This window comes from Mugil cephalus, chromosome 3 (genome assembly GCF_022458985.1).
Source record: "Mugil cephalus isolate CIBA_MC_2020 chromosome 3, CIBA_Mcephalus_1.1, whole genome shotgun sequence".
NCBI lineage: Eukaryota > Metazoa > Chordata > Actinopteri > Mugiliformes > Mugilidae > Mugil > Mugil cephalus.
In genome coordinates this window covers 28,637,722-28,654,637 of record NC_061772.1, presented here as the reverse complement: position 1 = coordinate 28,654,637, position 16,916 = coordinate 28,637,722, and the positions used below count along the sequence as shown (strand labels likewise).

General features: G+C 40.2%; 1 protein-coding gene across 3 annotated transcripts in view; it reads left to right on the top strand.

Annotated features, from left to right (window-relative positions):
• The window catches only part of crtc3 (CREB regulated transcription coactivator 3), a 45,165-nt gene that overhangs the window by 2,689 nt on the left and 25,560 nt on the right, over positions 1-16,916 (top strand). For all 3 annotated transcript variants that reach the window (XM_047580760.1, XM_047580761.1, XM_047580759.1), the window contains exons 2-4: positions 3,541-3,651; positions 8,928-9,056; positions 13,257-13,318. In XM_047580760.1, the coding sequence (XP_047436716.1) occupies positions 3,541-3,651; positions 8,928-9,056; positions 13,257-13,318 (302 nt within the window). The remainder of the gene's footprint in view (positions 1-3,540; positions 3,652-8,927; positions 9,057-13,256; positions 13,319-16,916) is intronic.

Genomic DNA, 16,916 nt, shown 5'->3' with positions numbered 1-16,916 from the left:
TTTTCGTTTTGTGCAGCTCTTTGCTGTCGTCATTGTTGAAACTCTCAGACCTGACAGTTCGCTTAGAGTTGAAGCTTCTGTCATATTTTAGATCTCCATCGCAAGTGGAATAACTTTATTAAGATTTACATGTATTTTTCTGATTCATAACAGTCTGATTCGATTAAATCCTCTGATAGATGTTTTAAATATACGCCATTTCTGGCTCAGTCTTGTCAGAAATCTCGCTATGTTCTCGTAGCCGGGTTTTTAATGAGAGGATGTAGGAAATGGCATGATTGAAAATGCAGAATAGGCTGAAAAGTTGCAGACAGTTACCACCAACAATGTGGCTGGACGCTGGCTAGCAGCCATAATTGTAGTTTCTGCGTTGGGTCTTGTGGGCTAAATCTTGTGCAATATCACGAGGCTGCAAACTACACGAAGCAGGAAATGACCTTTATCTAAAAATTCGATCAGATCAGATATCGTATTTGTCAAATGAAGATCGATTTTATACGTATGTAAACCCAGCTACTACTCTCACTGTTAAATTGCTTTATGTTTTACCAACATTTTATTTATTTATTTATTTATTTTGGAACACCTTGTTTTAGTCTAGACTAAATAACAGGCTTCTGAACACACATCTGATGAAAGTACACATGCAGCATCCAAACATGATAAACAGGCTCAAGTACGAGTGATGCAGGTAACATGGGAGACTGGCAATGAATACAAAGAGTGAGTGAATAGAGCCGGCATTCGAAATATTGTGAGTGTGGAAGGGTTGAGAACGGTGGATGTGCGCTCATAAAGTTACTGTTACAGGAATAAACAAGGGCCCGGGGGCATAAAACTGTCAGCTGTAACAGTAGTTGTGTTACAAATGAGTCGGCTACTGTAATGTTTCAATATAAGACGTGTGTGTGTGTGTGTGTGTGTGTGTGTTATACATTCAGGTAGAAATGGATACAAGTGAGACTCCGGGGCCATGGATGAGTAGTTTGCAGCTCCACAGATCAGGGAATTTAAAAAACAAAAAAATGCTAAAAATTGGAATATAATATAATTGCTGAATTTTAAAATGTAGTCAGTGACGGTGATTGTGCAAAAAAACAATCAAACAAGTCTCAAAGACGTGTCTCAGGTGTGAGTTATTGTTAAATCGTACTTGTTTTGTTTTGTTCCAACTAGTCATTCATGACTCTCAGATTATGTAATCATCCCATTAAATAAGCTGGATCAAGAGAATGTAATTGAGTATCGATTCATTTATTAATTAACCAATAGTTTCAGTATTAATTAGAGCTCACGGTGTTTTCTTTGACATGCTTCTTTGTCTTCGTTGATCGAAATATTTCTGGCTGTGGATGTTGAGGCTGAGTCGAACCGGTTCCTTGGCTGAATGGAGATGGGAATTGTTCTCTGTGTCAATTAGTTTTATTACCTGTCAGAAAAAAGGCCGTCTCCTCCTGACGCCTGAACGTGCTGCACATACCTGACTCATATAACCTTATAGTGGGAAAACAGACGGATAATTGCTGGATCAGTCGGATCCACAGAGAAGAAACATTTATTTACAATAAAATGTCTCTGGTTTGGTTGGAGAACTATCCAGTAGCGTAAATGTATTTTTTTTATTAGTTTCTTGTCTATATTGGTTGAAACGTGGTAGTTGTAGTCCAGAGTGGTTCTATGACGGTTTGTCTTTATCCTAGTTTTCCTCTTTGTACTTAGTAAATATTCTCTGACCTGGATGTTGACATCTTTAAAGCCAAATATATATATGGATTTTTATCTGCGGTTGTAATCTGTCGACAGGCTTTTTAAGAGCAGCTGTTACGTGGTCTTTGTCGTTTATGTACAGGACCTATTCTAAGTAATAAAAAAAAAAAAAATGTTTCTCTTGGGATTAAAATAACGTTGGTTCACACTGCAGTCATTTTTTTTTTTTTTTTTTTAAGAAGGAATCGCCACTGGAAGAGGATGTGGTTTTGAGGTGGCGCTGAATAAAGTTTGTCATAAGGTGTGAACTGTCCGTGACCCTCTGTGAGACAGAGAAAAGCCCAGTCAGTGGAGTCTGAAGTTTGCCAGGACACAGGACACGCTGTTGGCAAACAGCTGGAATTAGAAGCTGCTGGTTCAACAGTTACACCAGGAACCGAAGGACTTGTTATAAACTTGCAGAGTTTGCAGAGCGTGGAACTGTACATTGAACCTGGGAGCGCAAACAGACCTCTTGACCGCATTTCTACGTTTATATTTCATACGTTTTACATTAAAAACTAAGCCTTACTGACTTCGTTTGGGAATCCAAATGACTTTTCTGGAATAAATATAGAGAGTTAATTGTAATCTGGTTGGATCTCTGCTGTTAAGCTGTAATTGAATGTTTTAAACTTACCTCGTCTAAGTGCTGGCGCAGCTTTCTAGTATTTTCCTTGCAACTACATTTGAACTCAGGTTTGGTTTTGCCTCTTCCGGGTCAATAAACGTATTATTTTTGTTGTTTTAAGTGTTGCAGCTGTTGTTGTTTTGTTTTTTTGTGTGTTTTCTACCAGCCGTCGCTGCTGAACTGAAATCATGCTGAGATGAAAAGATAAGATAGAAAAAACTACTCGAAGGCTGCTTTTAAAACTGAAGGTTTTTTTTTTTTGCTCTGGTATTTATTTTTATTCATAATCTCTTTGGGACGGGCCCCGTCTTTGTAAACCCGACCGATACAGTCAAATAAGGTCGGTGTTTGAGATTCAGATTCTGCCCTTTTGGGTTTTTCTAAAGACGAACTCTTGATTTGCCCCGTTCCCTGATCACAGCTGAGGACTGAGGACTGGCTCGGCTTCCTTTACCTTGGCAGGAACACGCTGCCTTCTGTTTCTCCGCGAGGTAATCGTGGTGGCATCTCTCAGTGTAGGCTGCTGGTTTGGAAACCATTTCCTACAATGTTTTCCTCTGACTCTGCGTTGGTTGAAATGCAGATATCGCTGGCTGTGATTGAACAAACTTGTTCTGCTCTCAAAAAGATAAATAAGAAGGAGAATTAGTTTCGTTGGATTTTTAAATCCGTTGCAAAATGCAAAGGTTCATGCTCCCCCTGGTGAGATTTTAGACGTTCGGTGGTGCAGTGTTGTGATTGCATAAAACGTAAATGAGTGGATGATATTTGCAGCAGTGGAGCTGGATTCAAGCAGCTTTTGAACATCAAATCTTACGAGACTTGGTCCATGTGTAAGCGAGATCCAACCCTGTCAGGCGTGAAAGCTGATTGGGTTTAAAAAATATGACGACAGAGAAGAGCTGTAAAGGAAAAAAGCAAGATGTGAAACTCGGGGGAACATATTAGACATACACTAATCTTTAATAATTAAGTAAAATAGTTTGAAACTGAAATCAGATCAGTTCAGGGAAGCGATACTGTATCAGCCCCAGACGGCACGCGGTCATTTTTCATCCAGACGATACATTTCCTTGACGCGTAAAAAGACGACATGACCTGAATTCCTTTCGCTCTGACGGTCGCGTGTTTGTTTTTCTTTTTCCCTCGTCTTTGACTGACAGGTGCAGTTCCAGAAGATCCAGCAGCTTCGTCTGTCTCAGTCGCGGCCGCAGTACTACGGCGGCTCGCTGCCCAACGTCAATCAAATCGGCAACGCCAGCAATGAGTTTCAGGTAGGAAACACAAAAATTACATTCATTTATTTTATTTTTTTCATCAGCTTTCTGAGCCTTAGATGTCACCTACTTCCTGTTCTCTTCCAAATTCACGACTAGTTTGGATGCGACGTCTCCATGGTTACTGAGCGGCAGAAAGTGAGAGTTGAACATGGAGATTAGCAGCATTAGTTTGAATCAGAGCCTTTAATAGCATCTAAATTGTAAAATTAACAAATAGCGATTTATTGAACCAGCAGATTTGGAAACAAATTTTAACAGATATCAGCCAAAGAACAGAGAAGTAAATGTTTCACTGCATTAGAAGAAACAACTGGAATCCAGACACAGAAACCAAATAGTGTCAGCTAATATTAATTTATGCTGTATTTATTGATGAAGTCAAACCTTAAGTTACGTCCTGGAGGCTGTCAGATAAAGTTGTGGATGTTGTTGTTGCGGTGTCGTTACAGCCGACAGTAACTATTTCAATAAATAATGATAAACTGAATATTTGTGATCACTGCTCATCATCCTTTTAACGCTACAGTATTTTATGTCTAACGTTACTTCTCAGTAAAGCTCTTAGCGTTAGCATCTTTTGTTTAGCTACATTTATCAGAACTGAAATGACTTAAAACTAACTTAAACTACCTGAAACTGAGGCTAATCCACTTTTCCAAATCCACATCAGTTCGTATGGATCATTGTTGAGTCCAGTTGACCTTAAGTTGATCTGATAATCCACATTTTCCCTCTATAGGACTTAGTTTTTAATCAGGAGAAGGCGTAATATCTGTCCGGGACGTCAGTAAACTGTCAAATGTATTTTGTTTTTAATCTTTTTTTAGTCATTTTTATTGTTTTTTTGGGGGGGTGGGTTTCTTAAATATAAAAGAGCTGCACGTTCGAGGTGCACAAGTCCCTGTAAGAGTAGAAAACCCAAATGAAAAAGACTTATCAGATGCAACAACACAGTAAATCTTTCTGTCAAAATATAGTGTATCCCCAGAGATGTTCTGCTCATCCAACGCTGGTATAAACATTAACGCTGCAGCCTTTGTCTGAATGGACTCGACATATATTATTATTTTTCTTAGTTTTATGTTTTTTTTTGCCAAACTGCTGCTGAAGGAAGAGAAGTAAATAAGTTCTTTTTCTCTTTTTTGATTTTTGGCAGCTTTGACACCGGCCGACCACATTAAAACAGTAGAGGAAGGAGACATTTTGATGTTAAAGGGACGTGGTTTTGGTTTATGGCAGATCTGAAAATAAATAAGTGCAGATCATCCTTGACTGAAGCCAGATACAAATCCCATGATTTTAAAAATGGCCCCAATCAGGACTAATCCCTAATGATTAGCCAAAATACTTGCACTTGAAAATGCCCCAAGTTTTTCTAACAAACTGTCACTTCTGTTCTTATACATCAATTTATTTTCTTACAGTCCTAACATCATTCTTAAGATGCAGCAGCCAGTGTGCTATTCAGTGTGAATCTCCTCCGATACCTTCATTTTAACAGGAGGATGCTCGATGTAAAACCACAAACTGGATGTTTTCTTTGAAACCGCTGACCCTGAGATCACAATCTACCAAATTCAAGGCCTTGTTCTCGTTGAGGGGAGGTTTTCAAGGATAATTGCGTCTCGCTAGTTTCCAGCAAAACCAGTGTGTTCTGGACCTTCAGATGTGCAAACAAGAGTCTCCTGAGTGTTAAATAATTCAGATGAGTTTCTGCAGACTGGAAATAAGAGGGAATAAAATATCAAAGCGGCAGTAGTTTTAAAGCAGTTTCGCTGCTATATGTGATCTAACAGGGCTTCCTCTGTCACACTGGACTCTGTATCTGTGTCAGCTCTCCAAGGAGGGCTGTGTGGTAAAGGTAAAGGTGCCCCTGTTACCTCAAAGAATAGGCCTATTGAGGGCGAGCAGTCATTGCAACACTGTGCTCCCGTCCAGAATTCAATCCCCTCGCTGCAGGAGAACCCATCGCTTACCGTCCATTCACCCTCTCCTCCGGGAGCTCCACAAACTAGATTCCACTCCACGATAATTATTTGATAGCCCTAATTTGACTGAGTGAATGCAGAGCACCTACTGTAGGAGTTCATTGAAATCGTATTTAAAATCCCCAACACGCAGTTTGTAACATCAGCTCTTTAACTGTATTAGCAGCGAGTTTGAAATCAGCCTCAGCCTCTTGGTCGATAAAGTATCGGCGTTTAGAATGAAAGTGAAACTCGATTTCTGATGCAGATTGGACACACACACACTTATGTTGATATAATCTTCATGTAATGTTTGGGGACACGCTGGGTTTATTATTTTATAACGTAATATAACAAGCTTTGTCTCTGAAGAAGCTCATTCTGCCTCCTACAGGAACAGAAAGACAGAAAGAGTCACATTTAAAATCTGGTTTAACAACAACCAGATAAATCTAAATAGTGTATGAACGTCAATAACTGTGATCAATCAGATTAAAATGTAGGAAAGATGACAACTTCTGATTTTCACGATTATGATACAACATCGATTTTGAATGTCTTAAAAGAAAAGACTTCCACACCCACTCACCAACACTTTTTCTGTGTAAGTGCAGTAAATTGGAAGTGGATCATTTGGATTAATAGTGATTTTTGACTCAATTTTTCCAATGAATTATCACTGTCATTAGATGAACATATACACAATTTGTATTTTAAGCTGCATTTAAAATTTCTCAGTGAACTATGTAGAATATTGCAACATATCACAATATCACAATAATGTATCGTGACTGAAGTATCGTGATACGTATCGTATCATGAAGTCATTACCAATTCCCACCCCTATTAATCCAGTAGTGCAGTAGCAGTAGCAGTAGTAGTAGTAGTACTACTACTACTAATCAGTGCACTTGTGATTTAGGAGAATAAATCACGAGAAGAAAGCCTGGATGAATTTTGTTGATTTAAGATCGGATCAGGACTCAGTTTGGCCGTTGCTCAAAATTGCAGTGTTTCTGCAGAGTCTACAATTTGATAATCGCAATTTAAGGCCTTAAAAGTCTTAAATACAAGCACATTTTGCATTGTAGCACATTTTACATTACATTTAGTAATTATGTCCATTTATTACCGCTTCATTTGCAGTATGACCCCCTCATTTTGTTATTTTGAAAGTAGTTCCGAGTCTCTGATTTTCCTTGTTTTTCGTGCTTCGTGTAGGTCTTAAATTTAACCCATAATGTTCTTAAAAACCTGCAGAAACCCTCTGTTAAGAGATCAGGACATCACTAATGTTTAATTATGAGAATCAGAAAAAAAAACTTTATTTATCCCTAAGGGGCAAATTAAGAGGGCGAAGAGCGGCACATGAAATTAAAGAGCAAGAGAAGAAATACACAAAGGTGGGTGGGCAAGAGCAGCATATTATGTGCAATGGTAGAACTGCTGCAGAAAGAGTCGGGATGAATAGTGGTAAATATGAAATAAATATGAAAAAATTCCCACTAACGAATTCGGTACAACAATAAATAATTAGACCTTTACATCTTTGTGCCTGTAATATTACCAACATAATAAAATTAGTCATCACTATCTTTCACATCATTGTTTTTTCTTCTTCTTCTACATCATTCCCTTCTTCTTCTCTTTCTTCTTCTTCTTCTTCTTCTTCTTCTTCTTCTACATCATTCCCTTCTTCTTCTTCTTCTCTTCTTCTTCTCTTCTTCTTCTTCTTCTTCTTCTACATCATTCCCTTCTCTTCTTCTTCTTCTTCTAATCATTCCTTTCTTCTTCTACTCTTCTCTTCTTCTTCTTCTAATCATTCCTTCTTCTTCTTCTTCTTCTTCTACATCATTCCCTTCTTCTTCTTCTTCTTCTTCTTCTCTATATCATTCTCTTCTTCTTCTTCTTCTTCTACATCATTCCCTTCTTCTTCTTCTTCTTCTTCTTCTACATCATTCCCTTCTTCTTCTTCTTCTTCTTCTTCTTCTACATCATTCCCTTCTTCTTCTTCTTCTTCTTCTTCTTCTTCTTCTTCTTCTTCTACATCATTCCCTTCTTCTTCTTCTTCTTCTTCTTCTTCTACATCATTCCCTTCTTCTTCTTCTTCTTCTTCTTCTTCTACATCATTCCCTTCTTCTTCTTCTTCTTCTTCTTCTTCTACATCATTCTTCTTCTTCTTCTTCTTCTTCTACATCATTCCTTCTTCTTCTTCTTCTTCTTCTTCTTCTTCTACATCATTCCCTTCTTCTTCTTCTTCTTCTTCTTCTTCTACATCATTCCCTTCTTCTTCTTCTTCTTCTTCTTCTTCTTCTACATCATTCCCTTCTTCTTCTTCTTCTTCTTCTTCTTCTTCTTCTTCTTCTACATCATTCCCTTCTTCTTCTTCTTCTACATCATTCCCTTCTTCTTCTTCTTCTTCTTCTACATCATTCCCTTCTTCTTCTTCTTCTTCTTCTTCTTCTACATCATTCCCTTCTTCTTCTTCTTCTTCTTCTTCTTCTACATCATTCCCTTCTTCTTCTTCTTCTTCTTCTTCTTCTACATCATTCCCTTCTTCTTCTTCTTCTTCTTCTTCTTCTTCTTCTTCTACATCATTCCCTTCTTCTTCTTCTTCTTCTACATCATTCCCTTCTTCTTCTTCTTCTTCTTCTTCTTCTTCTTCTACATCATTCCCTTCTTCTTCTTCTTCTACATCATTCCCTTCTTCTTCTTCTTCTTCTTCTTCTTCTTCTTCTTCTACATCATTCCCTTCTTCTTCTTCTTCTTCTTCTACATAATTCCCTTCTTCTTCTTCTTCTTCTTCTTCTTCTTCTTCTTCTACATAATTCCCTTCTTCTTCTTCTTCTTCTACATCATTCCCTTCTTCTTCTTCTTCTTCTTCTACATCATTCCCTTCTTCTTCTTCTTCTTCTTCTTCTTCTTCTACATCATTCCCTTCTTCTTCTTCTTCTTCTTCTTCTACATCATTCCCTTCTTCTTCTTCTTCTTCTACATCATTCCCTTCTTCTTCTTCTTCTTCTTCTTCTTCTTCTACATCATTCCCTTCTTCTTCTTCTTCTTCTTCTTCTTCTTCTACATCATTCCCTTCTTCTTCTTCTTCTTCTACATCATTCCCTTCTTCTTCTTCTTCTACATCATTCCCTTCTTCTTCTTCTTCTTCTTCTTCTTCTTCTTCTTCTTCTTCTTCTTCTTCTTCTTCTACATCATTCCCTTCTTCTTCTTCATTCCCTGACTACTTTCTATAAACTGCTAAATGTTAAATGTCAGACGTGAACAGCCCCTCCCCGTCTCTTTTCACAGGGTGGTTTCCCTTCGGGGTTGGACTCGGTCAGAGGGACGCGCCATCACGGGCTGGTCGAGAGGGTCCACAGGGACCGGAACCGCATCAACTCCCCCCATCGTCGCCCCATCGACAAGCACGGCAGGCAAATATCCTTTGGAGCGTGAACCTCTTTACAGCAGGAGGTCCCACGAGCACATCCACCTGTGATTCAGACGTTGTTGTTGTCGTCACCCTGATGTGTGTGGAAGTGGGCATTGTGGCTTCCAGGTGGTTGGTCCTCGTTGTTTTTTATTTATTTTTTTGTTTGTTTGTCTTTTTTACGGTGGTTTGTGTTTAGTGTGGGGCTTCAAATGTGACGACACCAGTGTAGGCAGCTGTTTTTTGCAGCCGCAGGAGCAGAGTTAGTCATTATGCTAATTTGAAATGTGACGCAGAGACAGTGCACTTTGTTTGCGTCTAATGGGCATTGACAGTTTCAGATTCTACCGCAAGTGTCTATATGTGTGTGTGCGACATCATGCTGAAGCTCCAGGAGAGTCTAATCGTTGTGCACAGACCGAGGGACAGCACTTAGTGTTTGCACTTTAATTCTTAGCCCCTCCGTTCATAATTTCCATTTTCTCTTGAGTCGGAGTGGGCAGAAGCTGAAACATCTCTTTGGTTACACGTTTTAAAAATATTAGTCATAATATTTGTCAGATTTTATGCGTCACATTGTGTGTTGCTGTGTATAAACTTCTGCCACGGATGTTGTCACCAGTCGGCAATTACATGCATGAGGTTTGTTTTTTATCCATCCCTGCAGCCTGTCGCACTCTCGGCGCATTAAGGTGGTGAAAAATAATGCGTTCTGATGTACACCGATCAGCCAATACATTAAAACCACTGACAGTATTAAATAACACTGACCAGCTTACACACACACACACACATATATATACTTTATTTAACCAGGCGAAACTCACTGAGATTTAAAACAATTCAATGTTCAGCTGGTTACTGAGATGTGGGAACCCCCCCCCACCCCCATAGTAATGACACCCATTAGGATGCAGCCTGACACAGACACACACACACAAACGCTTTAGAAACGACTAAAAAAACACGAAGAACAGAACAAACCGATCGAGTATCTGTGGGATGATCCACCGAGGCCCCTCCCACTAACAGCGCTGTGTTACCAGACACCACTGGACGACCTCACATGTCCATCCTCTGATGAGTCACGTCTGTTTTTGGAGGGACAGCATTAGTAGCTTCTCAAAGCCTCACGGGAGATCGTTTTGAGGTATTTAGTCTGTGGTGGTGCTTTTGAGCTGGATTAAATTAAAAGTATTTCTTTTATTTAGTCTAGGCCGCTGACTAAAATGGTGTTATCAAAACATTAGGAACATGTGTCGGCACAAAACAGTACGAGAAACCGCAGCTTCCAGAGTGAAAACGCAGGTAAATCAAAGGCTCTGTTGGGTATTTTACACAAATCCTCATCACCAGACCCTCCATGAGGCTCAGATTTGGTGCGTTTGTGTTCACTGCTGTACCTAATGAACTGGCAAGAGAGTCTATTATCCAGTGTTTGAGTTATGGGCCAGAATGATTTAAAAAGAATGAATGCCTTCTTAAAAAAACACAAAACAAAAGAGGCTTGTGTAGATGGAGGTTTTTTCTTGATCTGGATTCACGCACGACATTTTCTGTCTGTTTTGTTTTGTGTGTCTCCGCCTTGGGACAGAGATGATTCACTGACCTGTTACTATTGTGTGTGTGTGTGATCGCCGGGGAGGAGTTTGTCCTGCGTCCCAGCGTGTGATGTCCTCCCAGCGCAGATTTCTCTGGGGAACAGTCAGAAAAGATGCTCTCTAGGATTTCATGCTCGTCGAGGGAATGCATCCAAAAACAAGTCCAAATTAGTTTCCCCCTTTCAGCGTCGGTTCAGCATGACCTCACATCTGAAGACTTAAGCTTCCATAGCAGATGCTTGGTTTTTTCGTACGTTGGCCTGACTGTGCGATTGAAGGGGATTGTTCAGTCAGTGTAGAGCTTTCAAAGAGTTTCCTACTTGAGTGTAATTGAAATAGATTTGAGGTGGCATAAGCGAGTCTGTGGTTCGTCTTAAAATGTTCCCTGTACTGAGAATATGTGCTGTGATACGTGAGGATCTACTCTTCTTAGTGTCAAAGCAGTTTGTGCAGTTGTGTTTGAATGATGGGACAAAATCATTAATTGGTCTTAAATGTGCAGACCTTGGTTAAAAAAGAGTCACTGGTAAAAGACGATGATGTTCTTGGACTGAGTTGACTCAACAACAGCAACAGGTTCTCGGTCACATACAGAAACTTATGTTAATCTACTATGAATTTCTAAGTAATATTTGTGTTTGCTGCATTAGTTTTGAGTGTGTTCACATTTTTCTACAAATCATCTCTCAGTTTCATGAAAACACAAATTAACTTATTGTGATTTATTTGTACATGATGTGACTTTAATGATCCACAAGGGAAATGACTGGGTCACAGAAGCTTAGTTACACATTAAAGAAAAACTTTCAAACACCGCAAGTAAAAAGGAAGATAAAATAAAATAAGATTAGATTAAAATAAAATAATAAAAAAAAGCATAATCTAGTAAAATAAAATAGAAAACGTTATCAAAATATATACAGAATTAGCGTAATGGATTTATTTATCCAGTGTAGATTTTTATTTTTTTTTTAATCCACAGGTTTTGCATTGCTTTCAAAAAAGAAATACCTGCCTCCAAGCTATTTTTTTTTAATAAATTTATTTATTAGGTTTAGTTTGCGAAATCACAGATCAAACAGCCAAGTCACTAACACATGCAACTTTTTTCTCCCTTTATCTTCTCACCAAACTAGTACAAAAAATGTATTAAAACAAAAAAAGAGCACAAAAATATTTAAATATATTAAAAAATAATTAAAAAAATAATCAAATAAAAAAATGCTATACGTTGACTCTAATAATAATTTAAAAAACACTTTGAGTTGGAATGTTTTTAACAAAATATATAACCAGCTAACAAATTAATTATTTTCACAAATATGTCTGTGGTTTATAGCTTGAAGCTTTAAATCATTAGCATATTTACTGCCACCACCTAAAATATCCACATCATACAATTGATTCGCCTAACGTCTGTAGCCTGGCTCGTCATTTTATTTTTCTTTTACAGACCAGCTAATTAGCTACGTCTGAGAATTTAAGACCGAAGTTTAGCAAGAATGTCAGTGTCCTCTGACTTATTTTAATGAAGCCACTCAATGCACAGTTGAGAGTTGACTTTCAGCCTCATTTGACTGTTGTTGCTCAAACAAGAAGCAGGAAACGCGACCAAGCTGCAGAATGAAAATAAACTGAGCTAATGTTTCTCCCAGGAGAAGCAGGCTTCTCGTCAGGTGGCTAATTTACCTTCTATAAAGCAACAGGGAGTCGGTGGCGCGTGGCGGATTTAAACGAGAGCAGCATCTGCTGTGGATAGTGGTGAAATGTTGGTGAAATGTTGGTGCTGAGGAGGAGCAGAGCAGCCCTTTTATTTTGAAAATTAAAACGTGGTCTGTGGCTGTGATGAGCCGGAGGAAATAATACAGCATAACTGTGTCACGTACAGTATTGGGCTTGACTCGTACCGGTGTAGCTGTTGAAGGTGTTAATCCAGTTTGACTGCGTTTTGCCGCCTCTTCTTCTTTATGTGTCTGGAAAAAACGACAAATAGTGTCCTTCCCACTTTGTTTGTGTACGTTTTTTTTAAAAGCGACTTCTCCCACGTTCCGTGCGAGCGGGTGACAAACGGGGCCTCTAGTGTCTGTAAATCTACCCGGCTGTTGATAATAGTAGTAGCGCCCGAGGCCCGGACCGATGGGAGCTTTATGGAGCAGCAGCGATTGGCCTCGCGTGATTCTGCTTCAATTTGTTTTAACACACGTCCAAAGTGACGGGGGGGCGGTAAGGGAGGGGGGGCTACCGTTTCCACAGCAGACGAGCTGGACTGGCAAACACTAAAAGAGAAACTGTCTGCAAGACAAAACGGCCCCCCTGCCCTTCGACAGACAATGCCAGGAACTCTGCGTCAGCATCCAGTAGTAAATCAAATAATGCTGTCATTGTTTCATTGAGCCTTTGAGAAAGACATTTCTATTGTTTACGGTTGTCTGTCTCCGCACGGGGGGCTTTGATTGAAATGCTTTTTCTTTTCTGTGCCGAACTCAAGTTTTCACCGTCGATTTCTGCAGAAAAAATTTGCATATGTTTTCCCGTGTGATCCTGTTTTATTCTGTGTTTACGTGTGTTTCTGTATTCGTGCCAACGCTTCCCTTAACTGAGCCTTACATGGAGAGCTCTCCGTACGGAGCCGTGTACCTGTCCCCACCTCCGGACAACAACTGGAGAAGGTGAGTAGCGCTCCGGTCGTCTCCTCTTTTCTCTAACCGGATCGTTTTTGTACAGCGGGAACTGTTTCCTCCCGCTGCCGTGTTTCCTGTATCAAACCTCGTCGGTATGTTGTTTCTAATTCAGCCCCGCCGCCTTCACGTAAACAAATCAAGAGATGTATCCAGAGAAAACAAAGTGGAAACAAGGGCAACTTGTCTTGTAGGTTTTTTTTTTTGTGTTAACAGACGCTAGTCTCTACAAGTTAGCGTGTCCTCATCAAGTTCTTTTGTCCCCCGGTCTCACGCCAAACTTTTTAATATTGAGTTTCGCCTGATGTGATCTTAAATTAACAAAGTTTCTCCTCCTGTAGAATCCTGAAGTCTTTTCCTTGTCTTCTCCCGGAGTCGACTGCATTCAGCCCGATAAATCTTTCAGTCAGAGTTAATGTAGTGTGGAGAGGGGGTGTTCTCGGCTCCAGAAATGCTCTGGTCCTCCAGCGCTGCCGTAACGCTGGGTGCAGCCTTTAGCCTGAGTGTATGTGTTGAATCAAGTTGGTAGCGTTAAACGATCTCCTGCTACCACTTCACCAAACCTCATTGCACAATCTGCAAATTCCTGCCAGATTCATTTTCCAAGTCCTTCCACACAGCGGACACTGGTTCTTCTTCGATATTTGGCATTAAAACATCTCTGTGTGCGAGGTTTTTGTTCAGATGTTGGATATATATCATGGAGGTGATTAATCGGAGGACGTCCGAGGGAAGAGCTGAGACAGGGCGACTGGTGTCGCCGCCGGCCTCGATTGTTTACGCACAAATATTCCAAGTGTGAGAATGCTGTGTTTGGCCCTGGGAATGCTGCTTCTGACTAAAGGTGTTTGACACATAGCCTTTTGTTTTTTAAAGGTCATGCCCAACAGCAGCCGTCCCACTGTTAAGAGATTTTATGCCGTCATTGCCCCGTGGTGCAGAATCTCAACTTAGCCGGAAATTCAATCTCTGGGTATCTCTGCTGGGAAACGAAGCCGGGACTAGAGGCTCCTCGATATATCGAGCTACAACATCTCCTTTTCCAGCTCTGATTGTGCCCACGTCGAGCAGTCAGTGTATTGGTGGACAGCTTTCCCTCTGTGTTTACAAGGGGCTGAATTATGGGCCTGTGATAAAAAGCTCAGCCAAGCTCCTCCCCGCTCTCTCTCCCTCTCTCTTTCAGTCTTTCTCTGTCTCCACTCTTGTGTTTTCTGTTTTTTTTTTGTGTGTGTGTGCCGCGTTGGCCGGCTGCCAATCAACCCTGCCTCGTCTTCTTCTTCCACGGCAGCGACAGACATGGGCCAAGCTCGCTCGACGCCGAGCGCACTAAAACAGCTCGTACTGTGTAAAGCGAATAGGGCCCACGCCCTCTCGTCATTGTTGACAGCACAAAACAGGTTGGCTGACAAAACGTCCACACGGAGCAGGCGAGTGGGTGTGTTTCTCCGAGAGCCATGTGGCACAAAGAGCTGCGAGCACACTTTTAATTTTTTTTTTTTTTTATATCCGTTCGATTCAAGCGGCAATGCTTTGTTTTTCTCAATGGTTGGTTGAGCGTCCTGTCATTTAAATATAAAAGCAAGTTGGATTTGATGACAGCTCCTGTCAACAAGTCACCTTCAGGTTTAGCTTGTAAACTTAACAGTTCGTATGCTTTCTGTTTTCTTTCTGTAGCTTCAACCCGATTTGTTATGTGCACTCACTCACCAATAACATTCTAGTAAAACACACAAAAAAATTAAAAATATTGCCTTAATCCAACTCTAACTGGACAATTTAAGCGCGTGTAAGTTCTTATCCAACTACGACACCCAGATAATGAGACTGGAAATCGATTTCTCTGGCATGTATACGCCTTAATCAGACTTTAACTGGACAACGCGTGTGTGCAGGCTCCACAACAGCTACGCTGGTGTATGACCCTGAAACAAAAACATCCAAGAAAGCTGGTTTCAGAAGAAGAAGAAGGTAAACAGAGCCAGTAGAAGAGCCACCTGAGGGTTAGCGCCATCTTACCTGCACCATAAGCAGCGCACACATTACGTACAAGATTAAAAAGTTGAACTGACACAGGAACATTTCCAGTTGTTTATTATATGACGTAATAGGTCAACCAGAAAGGAGACTGTATTAACCTGCTGACAAGACGTATATCGCCACCTAGTGTGGAGGAGGAGGACATGTTCCCGTCAGTTATCGGATTTTCTCCGTTGCATGTTAACGGGGACAAGGACCATGTTCAGAAAGTCAGATTTCTAAAGCTTGATTGAGTCGTGCGTTAAATCTTGAATTGTGGGTTTCAGCATTAATAATAGAGGATCCCTCCATTCAGCTTTTCATTTTGGTGGCTTTGGTTTGTAGTACGATTGAATTGTATTGTTCTAATATCTTGACAGCCCCTGTCAATTTAGAGGACTGCACTAAATAACTGAAATGTTTTCAATCCAATCCAGTGTAACAGCGGAGCTTGTTATCACTACTGATTTCTAGGTCCCAGTTTACATTGATTCAGTATCAATTCATTTTATTTTAACTTAAAAATAAAACTAATGCTGTCATTGGTTCCAGAGATTTGTGCTACTTCCACGATATTTTACCTCTGGTCTGTAATCTTTCATAAGTCTTCGCTGTTGTGCGGCTCTCTGCTCTGTTGATACGTTTTAAATCCAATCAGCATCGAGGTCTGATGATGCTCTTGCGTTAGCAGCTCCTGTCATGTTTTTGAAGGCAAGATCTGTCAAGCAAAACCAGACTGCAGCAACATTTCTCCTGGACGATACAGGATGAAGCTCGTATTTAAAATTTAGATCTAAGTATTTTGCGATTGCTACATTCTCTCATCCTCCACCTAAATTACCACCTTTCTAATGTTTTTAAAACAATAACAGTCGTGAAGGGAAGTGGTTTTGGTGCAGGACTGTTCACTTGTATTTGTTTTCACTAGTGTAATTAATGGTTCTGTCAATTGAGCGCACATGTTCTCTCTAGACGCACGATTCTTGCACATATGTTATTTTATTGTTACAGCAGATATATTCCTCTAATGAAGTCGTGCCAATAATATCTTCATGTTGCTTTTGTTCTTCATTCTCTTCTATCGTTCCGTCAGCTCAACCATTTCCAACCACCGGGCCTGTAAATGTTTATGGTGTGCAGCGAGTTGTCTCTGCAAGCCAAATCTAGCCTCCTGCTCCCACCTGCAGCAGATTGTTGTCACAGTGTGCAGCACAGATCAATTTCCCTCCCAGTGGTGGATTTTGGCCCATTTCGCTTCTTTATATTCATTATTCATTAGTGCTGTAATGTTCCAACAGACCGCCTTTCTTCTTACGACCGCAGAATTTTACACAAGTTTTGATTAATAATTGTCCCTTTGGCTTTAGCGCTGATGATTTATTAAAGGTTAATGTTACGCAGTCACTTTTAAAAAATATTAAGCTGCATCTTTTTTTTTTTCTAAAGGTTCGGTGAAAGCAAACGTGAGTGCTCCCAGCTTGTCGGGGTTTCTAACAGGCCGCTGTGCTTTGGCGTAAAATGGATGAATAACCCTCCTAAAATGTCGCTCTACAAGATTTACAGATGATTACTT